Raw genomic sequence first — 21,281 nt, 5'->3', positions numbered from 1 at the left:
TTTTGATAAGGTAAATCAAAGCAGGACTTATACACTTGGTAGAGTGTTGCTGAACAAAGATAGCGAGGGTTGCATATTTCCTCGGATGGGAGTGAAGCAGATGCTTGTTTCACTTACCTTCATTGGTTAGCCATGATGTGGAGGTACTGGTGTTGGACTGAGATGGGCAAAGTTAAAAATCACACAACTCCAGGTTATAGTCCAACAGGTTTATTTGAAAGTATAAACTTCCGGAGCATGCTCCTTTGTCAGGTAATGAGCCAATGAAGGAGCAGCACTCCAAAAGCTTGTATTTTCAAATAAACCTGTTGGACTATAAACTAGTGTTGCATGATCTTTAACTTAATTGGTCAGTGCATTGAGTTGAGATGTCATCTTGTGGCTGGAAACGATATTGGTGAGGCCACTTTTTGAATACTGTGTTCAATTCTGATATAGGAAAGATGTTGTTTCACTTGAAAGGGTTCAGAAAAAGATCTATAAGGATGTTACTGGTATTGGAGGGTTTCAGCTATAGAGAGAGGTTGAATGGGTTGGAGCTTTCTCCCCCAGAATGTCGGGGACTAAGCAAGGGCCTATAGAGGTTTATAAAATCATGAGGGGCATGAATAGGGTAAATAGTCAAGCTGTTTTATCCAGGGTAGGGTGTCAAAAACTAAGGCCCACCCTTCTCTTTTACTTTTAACTTTCTATGTTTGCAAAACTCTTTAATGCCAGGTAAGAACTGAATGGAAGATGCTTTTAGATGTTATGAACACCTGTTTCAGAGAGACTGAGAGCAGATTCTGAGCATTACTCTATTGTTTAGTACTCTGAGATTTCACCAGTGTTGATGTCTATTTACTTTTTCACAGCTTCATTAATGAAAGAACGAGCCTTTGACTGGCGTATAATTGATGTGCCTAGCCCCAACTTTGCTATTTTTCTCCCTTTTAACCTGGGGTTGAATTAATTCCAAGTGTAATTAATTAGTTTTTGCAGCTGCAATTTTATAGGTCTGTGCCCAAACATTTTATATAATCTATCTGAACTTACTTTATAAAACCCAAAGTAGGTGGATAATAAATTCCGGTGAAGAATTGCTGTTAAGATGAAATGGATCAACTGGAAGCTTACATCACAAACAGTTTGTCAATGTGAGGTTGGGAATATTTGATTGATATTTTGTTTACACGACAATATATATTTAAATATTCTCTAAAATAGCTTAATGCTGTTTGAATTCCACGTGCATGTTATTTGGATTCCAAAAGAAACAAATGACATTTTCCCATGAATAAATGGATTATGATTGCTTACAATAAAGTATTTTTTTTAATTGATATCTACTAATTGACTAAGCTAACTTTGAATTCCCATATTTACGCATCAATTACTTGCTTGTTTTTACGAACGGGCTGAAGACATTTGGAAGGAAAGGGAAATATTGAAAAAAAATTGACTCACACTTTTAAAATCATGTATTTCCACAGATTCTTCGCTACCATTTCCAGTTGTGAAGGTCTCAAAGCTGTTTACCGCATCAACCTTCATTAAACTTGCTTTGACAGTACCATTGATGTTTATTCGATAAAATATGTCATAAACCTGAAAATCAAACATCATTTGTTTTACAATTCTAATACTTCAATACAGCTCTGAATACTTGATTATTTTTAAATACTTAGTTCCAGTGAAAAGTCCAAGGTTTGACCTTGTTTGTCTTGACTGGCCATGTTTGTGACACTAGACAGTGTAAATTGTCTAATGAAATTAGATTAGATTACTTACAGTGTGGAAACAGGCCCTTCGGCCCAACAAGTCCACACCGCCCCGCCGAAGCGTAACCCACCCATACCCCTACATCTACATTTACCCCTTACCTAACACTATGGGCAATTTAGCATGGCCAATTCACCTGGCCTGCACATCTTTGGACTGTGGGAGGAAACCGGAGCACCCGGAGGAAACCCACGCAGACACGGGGAGAACGTGCAAACTCCACACAGTCAGTCGCCTGAGGCGGGAATTGAACCCGGGTCTCAGGCGCTGTGAGGCAGCAGTGCTAACCACTGTGCCACCGTGCCGCCCATGTGTGTAACAGCTTTCAGAAAGGAAATGAAAAGGAAACAGAAAACTATTCTGATATTATTACTTGCCCTTGGCTAATTAGGCAGACACCATGGCTCTATCATTACAACCCTGGCTAACAATGCCACAGAGATATAATAGTCCCAAAGCATTATAATTACGAGGCCTTGGGTGGGGTGTGGGCAATATTCTGACTTGTGCACATGGAAGGCACTGTAAAGAGATTTATTGTTCAACCGGGAATACTGCAAATTCTGCTAGCAATCAGCTAAGCCACCTAAATAGATATTAGTTGAAATGGATTCATTTCTATCTTCTCAATGATGAGAATGACCCATGTCAATGGATGTGACATCAAACTGTGATGGCAAATGCTGAAGTGTAAGGGTGGCCATATTTTGAAGAACCCCATCTGTGTATATTTTCACAGAACTGTCAATCAAGTATCCAGAAAATATTTCATTGCACCTAAACGATCTACCAGTTGCAGAAGGGTGAAATGAAGCATTGATGACAGTTCCTAGGTGTGTTTCAAAGATTATATGACCTTAACTTAAATCATGACATGGATTCACAAAGTACCTTATTACATTGAAATGTTTCTAAACACTTTACATAAAGATGTTCTTTTTTTAACTGATGGCTCTAATTTTGTCATACTAAAAAAATTGCATCAACTTTATTCAGTTTTCTCTGTGAGGATAACAGCTTGGTACAAGTGAAAGTGTTATAAGTTGAAATATATGGTTAATTGGATTTGCCTTGATAACTGCTTCAATTTGGTTTTTTTTTCTCTCACTGACATAAAAGATTTACTGCCACATGAAGCATACACTGGATTAATTTTCATGCGATGGCAAACGACTGCTAAAGGTAACCATTTGAAATATTATCTTTATCATTTTTTTGAAAATCTGTTCAGAGATGATCAAAACACAATTATTCTAAACACACACCCTATGCCAATCAGAAGTAGCACTTTCAATGCCTCATATCTGCAAAATTACAACATTCACCTTTAAATTCATAAAACCATGGAATTTTGGTGTACAGATTGAGACCATTCAGCCCACTGCAGCTGTGCTAGTTCTTTGCAACAGCTAGTCTCCCTTCTCTGCCCAGTTAACCATAGTGCTGCAATTTTTTTCTCTTAGTGTTGTACACTTATCCAGTTTGCTTTGAAAGTTATTATTGAATCTTGTTTCCTTTAAGACAGTGAAATCCAGAACATGATAGTGAGCATTAAAAAGAATTCTCCCATCAGACCATAAGACCATAGCACATAGGAGCAGAAATTAGGCCATTTGGCCCATCACATCTGCTCCACCAATCAGGGCTGATAAGTTTCTCAGCCCCATTCTCCCGCTTTCTCTCTGTAACCCTTGATCCCCTTGATACTCAAGAACCTATCCATCCCAGTCTTAAATATACTCAATGGCCTGGCCTCCATGGCCTTTTCTGAGCAAGGTGAGGGCCCAAGGTGTTTGAGGTGAGCTACTAGCATGGATTGAGGATTGGCTGTCTGACAGAAGGCAGAGAGTTGGGATAAAAAGTTCTTTTTCGGAATGGCAGCTGGTGACAAGTGGTGTCCCGCAGGGTTCAGTGTTGGGGCTGCAGTTGTTCACTTTATACATTAACGATCTGGATGAAGGGACTGGGGGCATTCCGGCGAAGTTTGCTGATGATATAAAGTTAGGTGGACAGGCTGGTTGTACTGAGGAGGAGGGGAGGCTGCAGAAAGAATTAGACAGTTTAGGAGAGTGGTCCAGGAAATGGCTGATGAAATTCAACGTGAGCAAATGCGAGGTCTGCACTTTGGAAAAAAGAATACAGACATGGACTATTTTCTAAACGGTGAGAAAATTCATAAAGCCAAAGTACAAAGGGAACTGGGAGTGCTAGTCCAGGATTCTTTCCAGGTTAACTTGCATGTTGAGTCCATGATTAAGAAAGCAAATATAATGTTGTCATTTATCTCAAGAGGGTTGGAATATAAAAGCAACGATGTACTTCTGCGACTTTATAAAGCTTTAGTTAGGCCCCATTTAGAATACTGTGTCCAATTTTGAGTCCCACACCTCGGGAAGGACATACTGGTACTGGAGAATGTGCCACAGAGATTCATATGGATAATCCCTGGAATGGCAGGCTTAACATATGATGAATGGCTGAGGACCCTAGGATTGTATTCATTAGAGTTTAGAAGGTTGAGGGGAGATCTAAGAAAAACTTACAAGCTAACGCATGGCTTAGAAAGGGTGGACGCTGGGAAGTTGTTTCCATTAGGCAAGGAGACTAGGACCCGTGGGCACAGCCTTAGAATTATAGGGAGTCAATTTAGAATGGAAATGAAGAGACATTTCTTCAGTCAGAGAGTGGTGGGCCTGTGGAATTCATTGCCACAGAGCGCAGTGAAGGCCAGGATGTTAAAAGTCTTCAAGGCAGAGATTGATAAATTCTTGACCTCACAAGGAATTAAGGGCCATGGGGAGAGTGTGGGTAAGTGGAGTTGAAATGCCCATCAGCCATGATTAAATGGCAGAGTGGACTTGATGGGCCAAATGGCCTTGCTTCCACTCCTATGTCTTATGGTGTTATGGTGATGAATTCCATAGATTCACCATTCTCTGGCTGAAGAAATTTCTTCTTATCTCCATTCTAAAAGGTCTTCCCTTTACTCTAACGCTATGCCCTCTGGTCCTAGTCTGTCCTTCCAATGGAAACATCTTCCCAATATCTACTCCATTCAGACTATTCAGTATTCTGTATGTTTCAATTAGATCCCTGCATCCCCCACCACCCCCCCCCACCCCCACCATCCTTCCAAACTCCAACGAGTATAGACCCAGGGTCCTCAAACATTCTTCATATGTTAAGCTTTTCACTCCTAGCACCTTTCTCGTGAACCTCCTCTGAATATGCTTCAGGCCTGTTACATCCTTCCTGAAATATGGGGCCCAAAACTGCACACAGCACTCCAAATGTGGTCTGACCAGACTAATTGAGACTCAGAAGTACATCCCTGCTTTTATATTCAATTCCTCTCAAAATAAATGCCATCATTATATTTGCCTTCCTAACTACCAACTCAACCTGCAAGTTTACCTTGAGAGAATCCTGGACTAGAACTCCCAAGTCTCTTTGCACTTCAGACTTCTGAATTTTCTCCCCATTTAGAAACTAGTCCATGCCTCTATTCTTCCTACCAACGTGCACGGCCTCACACTTTCCCACATTGTATTCCATCTGCCACTTCTTTGCCCACTCTCCTAACCTGTCCAAATCCTTCTGCAGCCTGCCCACCTCCTCAATGCTACTTGTCCCTCTACCTATCTTTGTATTTTCTGTAAACTTAGCCAGATGCCGTCAGTTCCTTCATCTAGATTGTTAATGCATAAAGTCAAATGTTGTGGTCCCAACACTAAGACTTGCGGAACACCACTTGTCATTGGCTGCCATCCTGAGAAGGACTCTTCTATCCCCACTCTCTGCTTTCTGCCAGACAGCCAAGCTTCTATCCATGCTAGTACCTTGCCTCTCACACCATGTGCCTTTATCTTACTCAGTGCACTCCTCTGCGGCACCTTGTTAAAGGCCTTCTTGAAGTCCAGGCAGATAACACATATTGGCTCTCCTTGGTCTAACCTGCTCATTATTTCCTCAAAGAATTCCAACAGATTTGTCAGGCATGACTTCCCTTTGATGAAACCACACTGACTTTGCCCTATTTTACCATATACTTCCAAGTATTCAGAAATCGCATCCTTCACAACGGATTCCAGGATCTTACCCACGACCGAGGTTAAGCTAATTGGTCTGTAATATTCAGTCTATTCCTTACTCCCTTTTTAAACAGGGGTATCATGTTAGTGACTTTCAAGTCCTCTGGGACCCTCGCTGAATCTAGTGACTCCTGAATGATTACCAGTAATACCTCGACTGTCTCCCCATCTCCCCTCTTTTGACAATGACGTTAATTCTGTGTCTTCTGCTTAATGACTTAACCTGCCAATGGAAACAATTTATCCTTATTTATTCTTATCAAAATTCCCCTTCACCTTTTGTGTCCCAAGGAGAACAATTCAGTGCCTTTAGTCTTTCTTTTGATGGAAGTGGTGGAGGTTGGTACCAATACAACATTTAAAAGGCAAGTGGATGGGTATATGGATGGGAATGGTTTAGTGGGAAATGGGCCAAATGCTGGCAAATCAGATTAGATTATTTTAGGATATCTGGTCAGCATGGATGAGTTGGACCAAAGAGTCTGTTTCCGTGCTGTACAACTCTATGACTCTATGATAGGAAACTATACTGTAATGACTGACTTGTGATTTATAAAAGGTTTCACATCACTTCCTTAGTTAGCACATAAGGGACTGAGTTTTAAAATGCCTGGTCTCAGTCTGGGGAAGGATGTCCTGCAGCACTGGGCTGTATGCTGGTCATCTCCCTTGGTCCCACCTCTGGGTCATTTTGGGGCCAGTGACTCTGGAAGCTGGCATGTTTTGCTAAATCAAAGGTTTATTAAAACTATTCAGCAGAAACTGACAGGAATTCTGCAGTGTGTTTACATGTGTCTCCCCTCCACTGAGACTGATTTAGAGTCAAGGCTAACGGCGGTCCACCAGTAGCAGGCTGGAGAAGAGGAAGGGAGAGCTCATGAGGAACTCCCACCCAAACACTTGCTATGGCCTCTCAGTGGAGGGGTTGCTCCTGCTTGAGCATAGCCTAAGACATCTGTCGATGATAAAAAAAACCATTAAAACATTCCTTTGACAAACCGTCTCTCTTATGGCAGATGGAGGGGCAGCCGAAATATCATCGGGGCCTCCTGTTGGTCCTCGAGTGAGCATGATAGCTATCCAGAACTGAATGGTCAGCACACATTCTGACTATTAATTGGCCTCCACTTTAAAGGCACTCAATGCAACACAGGGTGGGAATTCGGCAATTCATCCGATGTCAGGTTCTGATCCCCGAACAAAAATCCAAGACAAGGAAACCAGAGGCCTTCACTTTAAACTCGCTTTCTAAACCTTCAATGATTTCTGTGCTTACGTCTCCAGAGCTCACTACTCCCACATCCCCCACCAGCTTTAAAACTATATAACTTAAAAATTTATTTTCTTCCATATTGTAACACTTCACATTTCTCTGCATGAAATTTCATGTCTGCTCATTTCAACAATTGCTTTATGACCTCCTGAGGTCTGATACTACCTTTCTCGCTCTTAACGACTTGTAGGTTTCAGGTCGACTGCAAACCTGGAAATTGTGCTCTGCTTATCCAGGTCCAGATTATTAATGTGTTCCAAAAGAACCAGCGGTCCTTATTATTACTCATTTGGGGACATCACTGTGTACTTCCATTCTGAAAAGGATTGTTGTATCTCTACACACTACTTTCTGTCCCATAGCCAATTTTGTATCCACCAAGCCTCTGGCCTCCCATGAGCTTTAATTTTGCTAATAAGTCTATAATATAGTACTTCATCAAGTGTTTTTGAAAGTCTGTAAATGCATCAATAGTACTATCTTCATCTACAAGCTCTGTTACTTAATCCTGTTTTCACTCGATCTCATTCTTTCAAAGCCATATTAATAAAGAGATCCCAGTAGTCATCACAAAGGCTGTAAAAATGCAGTCCAGTATCTGTATCATAAGATTCTTCATTTTATTTGAGATACTACCCACTTCAATATTGTAAGTCCCTCACAAAGGAAAGATGATAAGCCACTTAGATCATGCATAATCACTCTTTTATCTTACTTGGTGTGCCTCTGTTAAGACTGCATTTGAACAATTGCCAAGCAAAGTATCACAAAAGCTGAATAATGTAGATGCTGGAAAGCAGAAATTAAAATGGAAAATGCTGGGAAATAATCAGCCAGTCTGGAAGCATATTCGCAGAGAGAAACATGCATTGATGGCCAAGATTTGACCAGCCCTTGGGAAGCAGGGTATGGATGCAGGGGGTGGGAGGGATGGGAGGTGAGGTGGGTGAAAATGGCAAGAAGATGTCTGCATGATCATGAGGAATTGTGGCAGTCAGCTCCCTGAGTTGCTCCTACAACTGAAACATTTTGCAGAGGACTGGACAAGGAAGAGGCAGGCTGCCTACTCCAAGGAAACAGGCAGCACACATTCATAACTGAAGGCCCAATTTAATAGGCATGGCTCTATGGGGGAGGCTGCCAGTTAAATAGAGACAGCCTGCAATGGCAGCCCAACGAAGGCAAAGGCTTATGAGGAGGGGAGCCACAGGCAGGCAAAGCAGCCCTTGTAACCCCAGTGATTTTCCCAGAGGGATGAATCTTCTGACATTGGGTCCCATATTGACTTTAAACCATTATTTTTTTCCTTTCCATCTCACCTGCCAAGGTCTCCTGGACAGCTCAGAAGCAACCAACTCTCTCATTGGTGCAGATGATGTTTCTTTGACTGGGGCGTAAACATCAGAAGCCTACTAGCTGTCTTGAATCAACTCATTCAGACATGTGACGGCATACCCCCTCACAATAGAGACACTACCACCGTGTCAAAAGATCCCTTAATGCCATCACTAGCTTGGTGAAAGTCCACACATAGTCAATTTGAGAGCGGTCTGCTGTAAAATAGCTGAGTTGGTCTCACTGTCACAAATGTAAGCTCAGGACTTGCTTTACATTGAGATCCTGGATCCCTTTATAAATATCAGCTCAAAGTTTCAGGTCAATGGCTTTTCCTAAAATGCTGAATGTTGTTTTAGCGGATAGGTAGACAAGGGAACAAAATGATCATCTCTTACCTTGAAGACATATCTTCAGCTGTGTATTTTGACTCACATAATTTTCTAAAACTATTTCATTGAGCTTTAAAACTGAGAATACGTTATTCCACCCATCCTGAATTCATGTCAATGAATTCTCTGTCAATTCCGAGAAATTAGAGATTCCTTTCCCACAGATTTCCAAGCAACCAATGGTGTTGGACCTTGGGATCTAGTCCAATCAATTCATTCTAGAAGGAAATATAATTTTTCAAAATCACCAGGAAATCACTTTGTTGAACTAAGCACCCATAGTACTCCAGTTTTTGCCGAAAATAAGAAACGGTTGAGATCACAGCAGATCAGACGGCATCCATGAAGAGACAGCAAGCTAATGTTTCAAGTCTAGATGACCACTCATCAGAGTTTCAACTCTGCTTCCTCTCACTCATTTTAATGCATCACCATCAAGCCTCATAATAAAGTATATCCTCACCACATTTGTCTTTATGGAATGGGACTGGGTTCTCCCTCCAGGTGTGCAGCAGCCTGTTTTGGAAACTAAGAAAGAAAGAGATCCTTTCAGTATGGAAAGTTTCTATCTGCAATATTTCTTCTCCAATTCTCCATCCAAAGGCAAGTCTTTGGTGATTATTTGCCAAACCACAGCAGAGTGCTGTGACTCTTTTGTGTAGCATTAGGAAGCAGCCACTTGAGTTTCATGCTTTGTTGACATGATATTCCATTTTTCCACAGTAGAGCTTGTGTTGATAGAGTACAAAATATCTGTTTGTCATCCCTTGATTCTGAACTGGAGCAATCCAATAGCAGTCTGTCATCCTGGATACAGCAGCAACTCCACTTATGTCTGAAACCTGGTGACCTGTTGCCATTAGTCAAAGCCAGAGGCTAACTGTCCAGCCAACATTGTCCACCCTCTCCACCAGTTATAAATATTTCATTAAAACTTATACTCAGCAGCCAGCTCAGTACTGCAAGGCTGTGGGTTTTTTTTTTCTTCATTTGTAGGGTATGGGCAACGCTGGCTGGCCAGAATTTATTGCCAGTCCCTAGCTGCCCTTGAAGGATTGGTACAACTGAATGGCTTGCTAGACCATTTCAGAGGGCAATTGAGAGTCAATCATATTGCTATCGGTTTGGAGTCACATGGAGACCAGGGCAGATGAACATGACAGATTTCCTTACCTGAAGGACATCAGTGAGGTGGTGGAGACTTTTCAATAGGTAGCCTGTTGGTGTTTGTGCTCTCAGACGGGGTGGTGGACAACGCGGCTGCTACTATCGACCTGCCTATAGTCACACAAGTTGGTACCTGCAAGTGCAGGAACCTAGAAGCTGACTGGAATTTCCATAGAAGCCTCCTTCAAGTGACCTCACTGTGGTACTCAGTGAGCCTGATATCATTCCTAAATCTGTCTCTGTAAAAATGGTGTGGGGTCAGGGTGATGTCACACTCGCTGGTAAAAGTTAACTTTCAGCTGCACACACCTCTGAATGTGAGACCAAAATCCATAGGTTTGCCTTCTAATTTCTCATGATATTGCTTTGGAGAAAGTGAGTACTGCAGATGCTGGAGATCAGAGTTGAGAGTGGGGTGCTGGAAAAGCACAGCAGGTCAGGTAGCATTCAAGGAGCAGGAGAATCAACGTTTCGGGCACAAGCCATTAATCAGAAGTCAGGAAAGACACTGCTTTGCCTTGATTATGAAATGAATTTGTTTCGTTGACATGATATACCATTTCTCCAAAATAGAGCTTGTGTTGATAGGGTACAAGATATCTATCATCCCTTGAATCTGAACTAAAGCAATCCAAAAGCAGTCTGCCATCCTGGATACAGCAGCAACTCCAGTCATGTCTGAAACCTGGTAATCATTTGATGGAAAACATTGAAGTAACATACACTCACTGTAAAACCATCTGAGAGCAAATTCATTACAGCTTTATTTTTGACATTACCACAGCCTACACAATATGAATATGTTACCTCCAGTCGATTCTTAATATGCAAAGAGGTCAGAATAAAAGGGGGAGCTTGTATCATGTCTTGATCACTATAGAACTGTTATGTAGAGTCTTCGCTTCTTCTTTTAATATATCTGGAATAGTTTGAAGTCCTGTCACTTAAAATAAATCTTTACGACAGCATTTCAGGCACTGACTCTCTCTGTCTTTACCTCTGTTACTTAGATAATAATAAGGCTTGTTGCAATTTTTCTTCTATCTTTGTGGATACAAGCCGGGCGCTCTAATGACTTGTTAGGTTTAGATTTAGCTGCCAATTGGAAATTTGATTTTCATAGCTTCTGGGTAGATATAGATAGTGCTGGTTTTAAAATGATGGCAATTTGAGCAGCTGTCATTATTAGTTCAATGGTGGGACAGGTTAGATGTGAATCTGTCATCACAGCACTGGTTATTTACCATTATGTCATTGAATGAGAAGCTGAGTTCACAATGAATTTATGTATGAGTTGATGCTTTTACAGTTATTAAAAAGCAAATTTCCAGCCTCTGCACCATTTGCAATATAACGTTTTGCTCTAACATTTGAGTGGAACAAATTCAGTTGTTAGATTGTACGTTTGCTAGTTTTTTTTCCCCTTGTTTCCCATTCCTATTCACAGGAGCTCCTAATTGTATTTCTCTCTCAGAGACTTCAAGTTAAAAATGCTATGCTGATGAACAATATGATTGAGATAGTTTTAGGTTCATCCACCTAGCAGCAAACCTGCCTATTGCATATCAGCCCTCATACAATTTCCATTGAAGTCCATGATTGAAGTGGGGAGTGGTTCATTTACAAATGTGTAACAAGTGGAATAACAATCTTATATAACATTCCTAAGGGGAGAGAAAACGTCGGTAACATATGTCTTAATTATGGAAAAGAAATTCACTGAGAAAATGTTCATTTCATGGAACAGATTTCCTTGGACGATGGTGGAGGCTGCAGGCATTGATTCATTTCTATTCAGAAAGTAATGTGTTGGTGTACAATACAAATAACTCAAGACAAGGTGTTGTAATTGCAACATACTTGGGAGGACTGGATGGTTTCGGACCTATGTTCCGAAGTCACTCCTTAAATGGATTTTCCTTGTGTCCTTTCGAGGTCTAATTGATGGAGACATTATGATAAAGATAATTTAAGCTTCTTAATGCACATGGATAGCAGTGAGTTGAGGGGCGCATAGGTTAAATTATTACATTTTACATTAGGATTAAACCTTGGCACAACATCGTGGGCTGTACTTTTCTATGTTTTATGTTCTTTTACATTGCAAACAAATCTGATACGGTACTATTCATGTTAGTAGTTTAACTACCTGTAATGATATATGATAATTCCCACAGCATTGTTGTGCGTTTTGATAGTGACAATTGATAATAGCTCATTGGCACCTGTGTAAGGCTCTGGCACATTAAATTCAATTGCTCATGTTTTAATGGTGACACTTCCAATGCACAATTCCTCCATAGGTGGTGCTGTGATTCTATTGTCACCTACACAGCCCATTTCAGCCCATCCTTGAGAACATCTATTAGCTTTCTACAAGCTTTCAGATCTGCAGGTGCTTGGCTCGTTGTAGATCATCATATCCAGAGTGGAGAGAATTTTTATTTCTTCTAATTCATTACATTTTTTTCTGAAACAAAATTAAACTTGACAGCCGGCTCCGTTATATGTGGATAAATCATTTGGTTTCTCCTGTTCTGGCACATAAATAAATGCTTGCTTTCATTATTTAGTGTTCTCAACTCTGAATCTGATGATATTTTGGGCCTTAGGATTCATTGCATTAAGATGAGCACATAAATAAACTAACAGATAAATGGTTCTTCTTCACCCTGTAGTAAACAAGAGTATGTTCTTGACTTCAGAATTTCAAAGTTAGAGAGTTCTTTCTCTCCTCTTCGTTAAAGCTTCATGATGTTTTATGCTTGAATCAAAACAAACTAACTGATTTCTTCTGCTACATTCATTCTTCCCCTCTACATACTCCACCCTGCTGCATTCTGCCTACGGTCCATCACAGCTCTACAAGTAAAGATTAGATTCCCTAAAGTATGGAAACAGGCACTTCAACCCAACAAATCCACACCGACCCTCCGAAGAGTAACCCACCCATACCCATTCCCGTATCCTATATGTACCCCTGACTAATGCACTAACACAAGGGGCAATTTAGCATGGCCAATTCCCCGGGCCTGCACATCTTGGGATTGTGGGACGAAACCAGAACACTCAGAGGAAACCCACACAGACACAGGGAGAATGTACAAACTCCACACAGGCAAGGTGGGAATCAAAACAAACCGTGAGGCAGCAGTGTTAACCACTGAGCCACCATGCCACCCTTAATTCTGGATTCATTGACATTATTAGTTTATTTGCAAGTCTATTTCATTTCTACTTGGTGAACTAATTCTCTTCAGGTTATTTTTGAAAAAAATACCGAAAGGTTATTTCTTGTCAACTGAAGTATCACAAAGAGAGGATACTGCACCTACTGTAGGAATGCAATACGAGGATGTCCACACTGGAAAGGGGAAGATTGCAAAAGGGCATTTCTGCTGCTTATAGGTCTCTGATAATGTGGACCAGCGCAAGAGCACACACACAGACATAGACACAGACACAGACACACTACACACACTAGAAATTGCTGGAAAAACTCAGCAGGTTTGGCACCATCTGTGTAAAGAAATCAGAGTTAACCTTTCAGGTCAAGTGAATCTTCCTCAGAACTGTCCTGAGGAACAGTCACTCAACCTGAAACTTTAACTCTCATTTTTCTCCACAGATGTTGCCCGATCTGCTAAGATTTTCCAGCAATATCTGCTTTTGTTTCTGATTTACAGCATCTGCACTTCTTTCCATTTTTCTCGAGCTTTTTCCACCTTCGGTAGAACAGGAGAGTCAGAGGACATTTGAAAATCAGTATACTTAAATCCAATCCATGGAAACAAAATTCACTGGAAAAATATTTGTTTTATCGAACAGGTTTCCTTGGATAATGGTGGGCGTTGATTCATTTCCATTCAGAAAGTAACATTTTGATGTACGATACAAGTAATTTGAGACAAGGTGCTATAATTGCAACATATTTGGGAGGAATGGATGGTTTTCGTCCTACGGTTCCAAAGCCACTCCTTAACTGGATTTTCCTTCTGTCCTTTCGAGGTCTAATTGATGTCCAATTGATGGAGACATTGCTCACAAATCTCATTAGCATTGCATCATGTGGCTCTCTAATAATAGAAGGCAACCATCATTCTGTCCATCACTTCCTCTGTTTGTGAATATAATTGATTTCTTTCAACCTTTTTGTGTGGAGTGGTGTGATCTTCTTGGGAAATATCAGAAGTAATCATTGTTTGAACCTTATGTGCAATGCTACTGCAGATTCCCCAGTAACGTGACAAAAATAAGTGAAAGCTCTTCAAAATTCATGCCAGCCTTTGTTCATTGTAGCACCATTTCTTCTGCATCAGAAGGTTGTATGTTCAAGTTCCACTCGAGACGTGATGAAAAGCAGAATACTGCAAATACTGGAAACTTGAAATCAAACCAGAAAATGCATGGATAAACTCAGCAGTAAGAAATGAATGCTCCTCTTGGAAGGCTGAAATAGAAGGCAAGGAAGGATGTCTTGGTGGGGGCACTATGCTGGAGATGGTAGAAATAATGTAAGATATCTAAAAGTGGGGTGTGGAGGGAAGTGGGTTGGAAGGTGTGGACAAGAATAGGTTTATCATGCTCTAGAAGAAGAGGTGTGAGACCAGAAATGTGGGAAATGTGTCAACTATGGTGGAGGAAGTCATTGCGTTGGAGACATGAAACACTTGTCTAAGATTGCATCATCAAAACAGTGACAGAGAAACAGGAAGTATAGAATGGAAACTTTACAGGGTGTAAGCTGTTAGCAATCTAAGGAGGTTGTGGTGGCAGTGGGAGTTATTACTTGATGGTCTGTTACCAGGGAAAGAGACAGAGGAGTCAAGGAAGGGAAGGGAAGAATCTGAGATGGACATTTAAAACAGAAGGTGAAAACTGAAAGTAAGGTTGAATTATCCAATTCGGGGCGAAATGGACACAGCATCAATACAGTCATCATTGTACAAGAAAAGGATTTGAGGGATTCAGCCAGGGTTGGACTGGAACAAGAAATGTAAGATGTGTCTAACAAATATGGAGGCATAGTGAGGATCCATGTAGATATCATTAGCCTTTATTTGAAGGGAATGCAATGGAAAATGAGAGAAATTCTTCAATAAGGTAACATGTTCAGCTAAGTAGAGCAGGGTGGTGCTGGATAGAGACTGCTTAGGCCTCCATTTCAACAAGGAGCACAGAGCTTTTATAGCACTTTGGTGTGGGATAGAGGTATATAGATCAGATGTCAGTGAAAATAGAGCCAGAGAATTAGAAACTTTTAAAGTGACAGAAGGCATCAGATGAGTCACAGATGCATTTCAAAAGAGGGTGGACAAGGGTGGAGGTGGGGAGAAGTTGAGGGATAAGTGGGGCCAGGCAGTTTGAAACAGTAGGTCCAGTAGGGGGAGTCCTGTGTATGCATCTGCAGAGAATGTAGAAGTGAGCTGAACAGGGTTGAGGAACAGTAATTAGGAAATCATTGATGAAGATCACTGGAGGAGAGGAGGTCAGTGACTGATCTGGAAACAACGGATTGATGTTTGTCAAGTCATGGTCCAATGGGAGATTGGAGGAAATGCTGTGGAGTTGGTGTTCAGTGTCTGCAAAATAAAAGTCAGTTCACCACATGACAACAGCACTGGCCTTGTCAACAGCTTTACTAACAATATCAGTGCTAGATCTGAGAGGATAGAATATGATAAGTTCAGAAGGAGACAGGTTTGAACAAATGAAAAAAGAGAAATTGAGATAACTCTGGTCTCACTGTAGCTTTCAATGAAAATATCAAGAACTGCTAAAAGGACAGGGTTCAGGTAGATGGAGAAAGTTGGAGATTCATGGAAAGGTTGTTTGAGTGGCAGGAGGACTCCTGCTTGAGGAATTAGGTTTAAGCAAAAGTTGGGTGACAATGCAAAAAGAAGGACTTTGAAAGGATGGTCTTTCAGTTTGCAGCACACCTGCTATTGGCACATCTTTTGGTTCTTGTTTCATCTTAATTCTCTGGGCCTTGGAGGACTATGACAGCTGCATTTAATCTACCCTATTGGAGGAGATGATAGCCTGGTGGTATGATCACTGAACAATTACTCAAGAAACTCAGGTAATGTTCCAGGTTGGTGAAATTTAAATTCAATAACTACCCTTTTTAAAATTCTTTTCGGGGAGATGGGTGTCATTGGTTGGCCCAGCATTTTATTGCCTGTCCCTAGTTGCCCTTGAGAAGGCAATGGTGAGCTACTTTTTTGAACCTCTGCAATCCACCTGCTGTGAGTTGATCCACAATGCCATTAGGGAGGGAATTCCAGGATTTTGACTCAGCAACAGTGATGGAACAGTGACATTTTTTCAAGTCGGGATGGTGAGTAGCTTGGAGGGGACCTTGAAGATGGTGGTGTTCACATGTATCTGTTGCCCTTGTTTTTTCTCGATGGAAGTGGTTGTGGGTTTGGAAGGTGCTGTCTGTGGATCTTTGGTGAATTTCTGCAGTGCATCTAACACTAAGTACACACTGTTGCTACTGAGCGTTGGTGGTGGAGGGAGTGGATGTTTGTGGATGTGGTGCCAATCAAGTGGGCTGCTTTGTCCTGGATGGTGTCAAGCTTCCTGAGTGTTGTTGTAGCTGCACCCATCCAGGCAAGTCAGGAGTATTCCATCACACTCCTGACTTGTGCCTTGTAGATTGTGGACAGGCTTTGGGGAGTCAGGGAGTGAGGTATTCACCGCAGTATTCCTCGCCTCTGACTTGCTCTTGTAGTTGTGTTTATACAGTGAGTCCAGTTGAGTTTCTGGTCAATGATAACCCCCAGGATGTTGACATTGGAAATTCAGTGACGATAACACCATTAAATACCAAGGGGTGGTGGTTAGATTGTCTCTTATTGGCGATGGTCATAGCTTGGCATTTGTGTGGTGTGAATATTACTTGCCATTTGTCAGCCCAAGCCTGGATATTGTCCAGATCTTGTTGTATTTGAATATGGATTGCTTCAGTATCTAAGGAGTAGTGAATGGTGCTGAACATTATGCAATCATTGGCAAATATCGTCTTATGTTCTGACCTTATGGTAGGGAGAAGGTCATTGATGAAGCAGCTGAAGATGGGTGGGCTTGGGACACTACCCTGAGGAACTCCTGCAGAGATGCCCTGGAGTGGAGAGGACTGGCCTCCAAAAAAACACGGCCACCTCCCTATGTGTCAGGTATGATTCCAACCACCGGAGAGTTTGCCTCTGATATCCATTAATTCCAGATTTTCCAGGGGTCCTTGATGGCACACTCAGTTGAATGATGTCAATTGTTGTCACTCTCAACTCACCTCTGGAATTCAGCTCTTTTGTCCACGTTTGGACTAAGACTGTAATGAGATCTGGAAGTAAGAGTCCAGTGATGACCATGTAATCACTGTTAATTGTCAGAAAAACCCATCTGGTTTACCTGTTTCCTTTAGGGAAGGAAATCTGCCATCCTTATCTGGTCTGGCTGACATGTGGCTCCAGATCCACAGTAATGTGGCTGACTCTCAACTGCCTTTTGAAATGGCCTAGCAAGCCACTCAATTGTATCAATTGTTATGAAGTCTCAAAAAGAAATGAACTGGATGGATCACTTGGTATCGACCCAGACACTGGAAATGACAAGGGCAAAAACAGCTCCTATGTTCTTGCAAAATCGTCCTGACTAACATATGGGGTGAGTGCCAAAGTTGGGAGAACTGTATCATAGACTAGTCAAGTAACAGCCTGATGTGGTCATGCTCATAGAATCATACCTTATAGAATATGTGCCAGACACCGTACTATACAGACACAGACCCCATGAAGTCTCATGGCATCAGGTCAAACACTGACAAAGGACCCTTCTGCTCATTACCACGTGTACCATCTTCCCTCAGCAGATGACTCACTATTCCTCCATGTTGAACAGCACTTGGAGAAAGTACTGACACTGGCAAGGACATAGAAAGTAATCTTGGAGGATTTCAATGTCCGTTACCAAGAATGACTTGGCAGCAGCACTCCTGATAACGCTTGTTGGATCTTAAAGGACACAACTGCTCGACTGGGTCTACAGTAGGTGGAAGGGAAACACACTTATCTGACCATCATTGTTACCAAGCTGCCAGCTGCAGATGCATCTGACTCTGATAGTATCAGTAAGAGTGAACCACTGCACAGTCCTTGTGGAGACAAAGTTCCACCTTCACATTGAGAATACCCTCCAACATATGTGGCACTATCACTGTGCTAAATCACACAGACTTTGAACAGATGTAGCAACTCAAGACTGGGCATCCATGAGGTGCTGTGGGCTATCAACAGCAGCAGAACTGTACTCCAGCACAATTTGCAACTTGTTGGCTCAGCATAATCCCCGACTCAACCATTGCCATCAGGCTAGGGGATCAACCCTGGCTCAATGAAGAGTGCAGGAGAACATGCCAGGAGCAGCACCAGGCATACCCGAAAATAAGGTGTCAACCTGATGAAGCTGCAAAACAGGACTACTTGTATGCCAAACAGTATAGGTGGCAAGTGATAGACTGAGTTAAGCAACTCCATAATCAATAGATCAGATTTAAGCTTAACAGTGATGTTAGATTCAGTGGTGAATGGTGGTGGACAATCAAACAACTTTCACTGGAGGTGAAGGCACCACAAATATCCCCATCCTCATCGACAGTGAATCCAAACACATCAGTGGAAAAGATAAGGCTGAAACATGTACAATAATTTTCAGTCAACGTGCCCAATAAATAAACTATCTTGCCACCTCCACCAGGAGCCAGCATCACAGATGTCAGTCTTCGGCCAATTCAGTTCAGTTCATGGGATATCAAGAAAGAGTTGGGGGTGCTGGATACTGCAAAGGCTATGGGGTCTGCCAACATTCTGGCAACAGGAATGAAGACTTGTGCTCTCGAACTTGCCACAACTGGCACATAGGAAGATGGTTGTGGCTGTTGGAGGTCAGTCATCCTAGTTCCAGGAGATTGCTGCAGGACTCCTTCAGGATAATGTCCTAGGCCCAACCATCTTCAGCTGTTTCATCATCGACTTGCCCTTCATCATAACTCAAAAGTTTGCCGATGATTGTACAATGTTCAGCATCATTTACAACTCCTCAGATACTGAATCCGTCCATGTTCAAATAGAATAAGACCTGGACAATATCCAGGCTTAGGATGGTAAGTAACATTCACATCACACAAATGCCAGACAATGACCATCTTCAATAAGACACAACCTCACTACTGCCCCTTGCTATTCTATAATGTTACTGTCAGTGAATGCCCTGCTATCAACATCCTGCAGTTTCTATCAACTCGACTATCCCATTGCTACAAGAGGGGGTCAAAGGTTTGGAATACTGCAGTGAATAACTCACCACCTGACTCCCCAAAGTCTGTCCATCATCTACAAGGCAAACTCCCCACTTGTCTGGATTAGCGCAGCCCCAACAACACTCAAGAAGCTTGACAAAATCCAGGACAAAGCAGCCCACTTGACTGGCACCATATTCATGAACAGTCATTCCAACACCAACGCTCAGAAGCAGCAGTATGTACCAGCTACAAGATGCTCTGCAGAAATTCACCAAAGATACTTAGACACCTCCTTCCAAGGACAGTAGATATATGGAGCCACCACCATCTGCAAGTTCCTCTCCAAGCCACTCACCATTTTAACTTGGAAATATATTGCCAACTGTCACTGGATCAAAATCCTGGAATTCCCTCCCTAATAGCATTGTGGGTCAACCTACTGCAGCAGTTCAAGAAGGATGGCAATAAATGCTGGCACATCAGACAATACCCTCAGGCCTTGAGTCAATTAAAAATGCCTTATTACCAACATTCCTTTTGTTCTTGTCCCATTTACTCCATCCTTAAAGCCATCACATCTCTCGCTTTCCTCAGTTCTGAAGAAAGGTTACAGACCTGAAACATTAACTGTTCTTTTCTCTCTACACAACACTACCTAACCTGCAATGTTAGCTGTCAAGGTTTCTGCTTTCAGTTGAGCACTTAATGCAGGTTGACAGTTCAGTCCAAAGCTGAGAATCTGCTTGTTTGTTGAAACTGCCATATTTTAGATGAAACATCAACCCAAGGCCTTCTCTGCCCCGCAGTTGGACATAATGATTGACACTATCCAAAACTGATTGTGTTGACAGATGTCCAGCCAATATTTAACATCATAAAGACAGATTATCTGATTGTAGTGTGTGGAATCTTCCTGTGTACAAATTGGCTGCTGTATTTCTGAAAAAGCAGTTGCAAATACATCTCAAAGACCTTTGTTGCCTCTGAGGTTCTTTGGGATGTCTTGAGGTAATGTAAAGGTGTTATATAATTGCAAACATTTCTTGTGAGCCATAACTTAACAGCCTGTCAGAAATTGCATTGATTTTATTTTCAGTTCCAAATCCAGCCCTCCCATCAGAATCAGTAAGAAAGTAAACTGGTGCTTGAAATTGAGAATTATTTCTATATTTTCATTATGGAGACTAGGTCTCCTGCAATCTTGCTAATTGTCCTTTCTGGCTGGCAAAAAAAGATGATTGCATTTGCCAGCATCTCAAAACATTTTCTTTTCAATTTATAGCAAGTCCTCAATTAACAGTAGCGATCATTTCCAAATTCATTTGCTCCTCTGTTCCCAATGCAAATTGGCTCTATTGTAAATTCATGATTGGTGAACAATTCTCTGTGAGCTGTGTCGCAGTGCATCAGTTACAATGCTAAGTAGGTAAAAGCCAGCCCCACGCTACAATGCTTAAACAGGTGAATCTGGTTGAAATAAAACAGTCCCCTCAGTAAGACTGACACAGCTGAATGATGCTTGATATTTGCTTTGACTCTGCTAAATAATACCTTAGAATTGCTTTGACTGTGCAGAAAAATGCATAAGATTTATTCCCACCTCAAGATGCAAATGTTCACGAACAAATGCTGCTTTTGACAACACAATTGGTGAACCTGACTTCAGGGTCCAACTGAATAACCTATTGGTGCATGTCCAATAAACAAGGTAAATAAAAAAAGATCCCCAAGGCACACATTTGTAAAATCTTTGCGATCAAATAAGATTAATTTGTAATTCTTCATCGTGTTCATGCAACTGAAAGAAAAAGCTGAAATATTGCAAAGAACTAGCATTGAAATTTCAGTTATGGTTAAATAAGCAATACTGCTGGTCTTACGACTGGCAGCCCAGTAATGTTGGAGATTGAGCATTTTATTACAGCAGATTTTCACTTTAATGCAAATATCCTGAACCC

The 21,281-nt window shown here is 41.5% G+C and overlaps 1 protein-coding gene across 1 annotated transcript in view; it reads right to left on the bottom strand.

Moving 5' to 3' along the window:
* tnmd (tenomodulin) overlaps positions 1–21,281 on the bottom strand; it is a 205,827-nt gene that overhangs the window by 81,359 nt on the left and 103,187 nt on the right. The window contains exon 3 of the mRNA XM_072594683.1: positions 1,447–1,587. Within this exon, the coding sequence (XP_072450784.1) occupies positions 1,447–1,587 (141 nt within the window). The remainder of the gene's footprint in view (positions 1–1,446; positions 1,588–21,281) is intronic.

This window comes from Chiloscyllium punctatum, chromosome 25, assembly GCF_047496795.1.
Source record: "Chiloscyllium punctatum isolate Juve2018m chromosome 25, sChiPun1.3, whole genome shotgun sequence".
NCBI lineage: Eukaryota > Metazoa > Chordata > Chondrichthyes > Orectolobiformes > Hemiscylliidae > Chiloscyllium > Chiloscyllium punctatum.
Note: the sequence above shows the minus strand (reverse complement) of the source record. Positions and strands in the feature narration are given on the sequence as shown.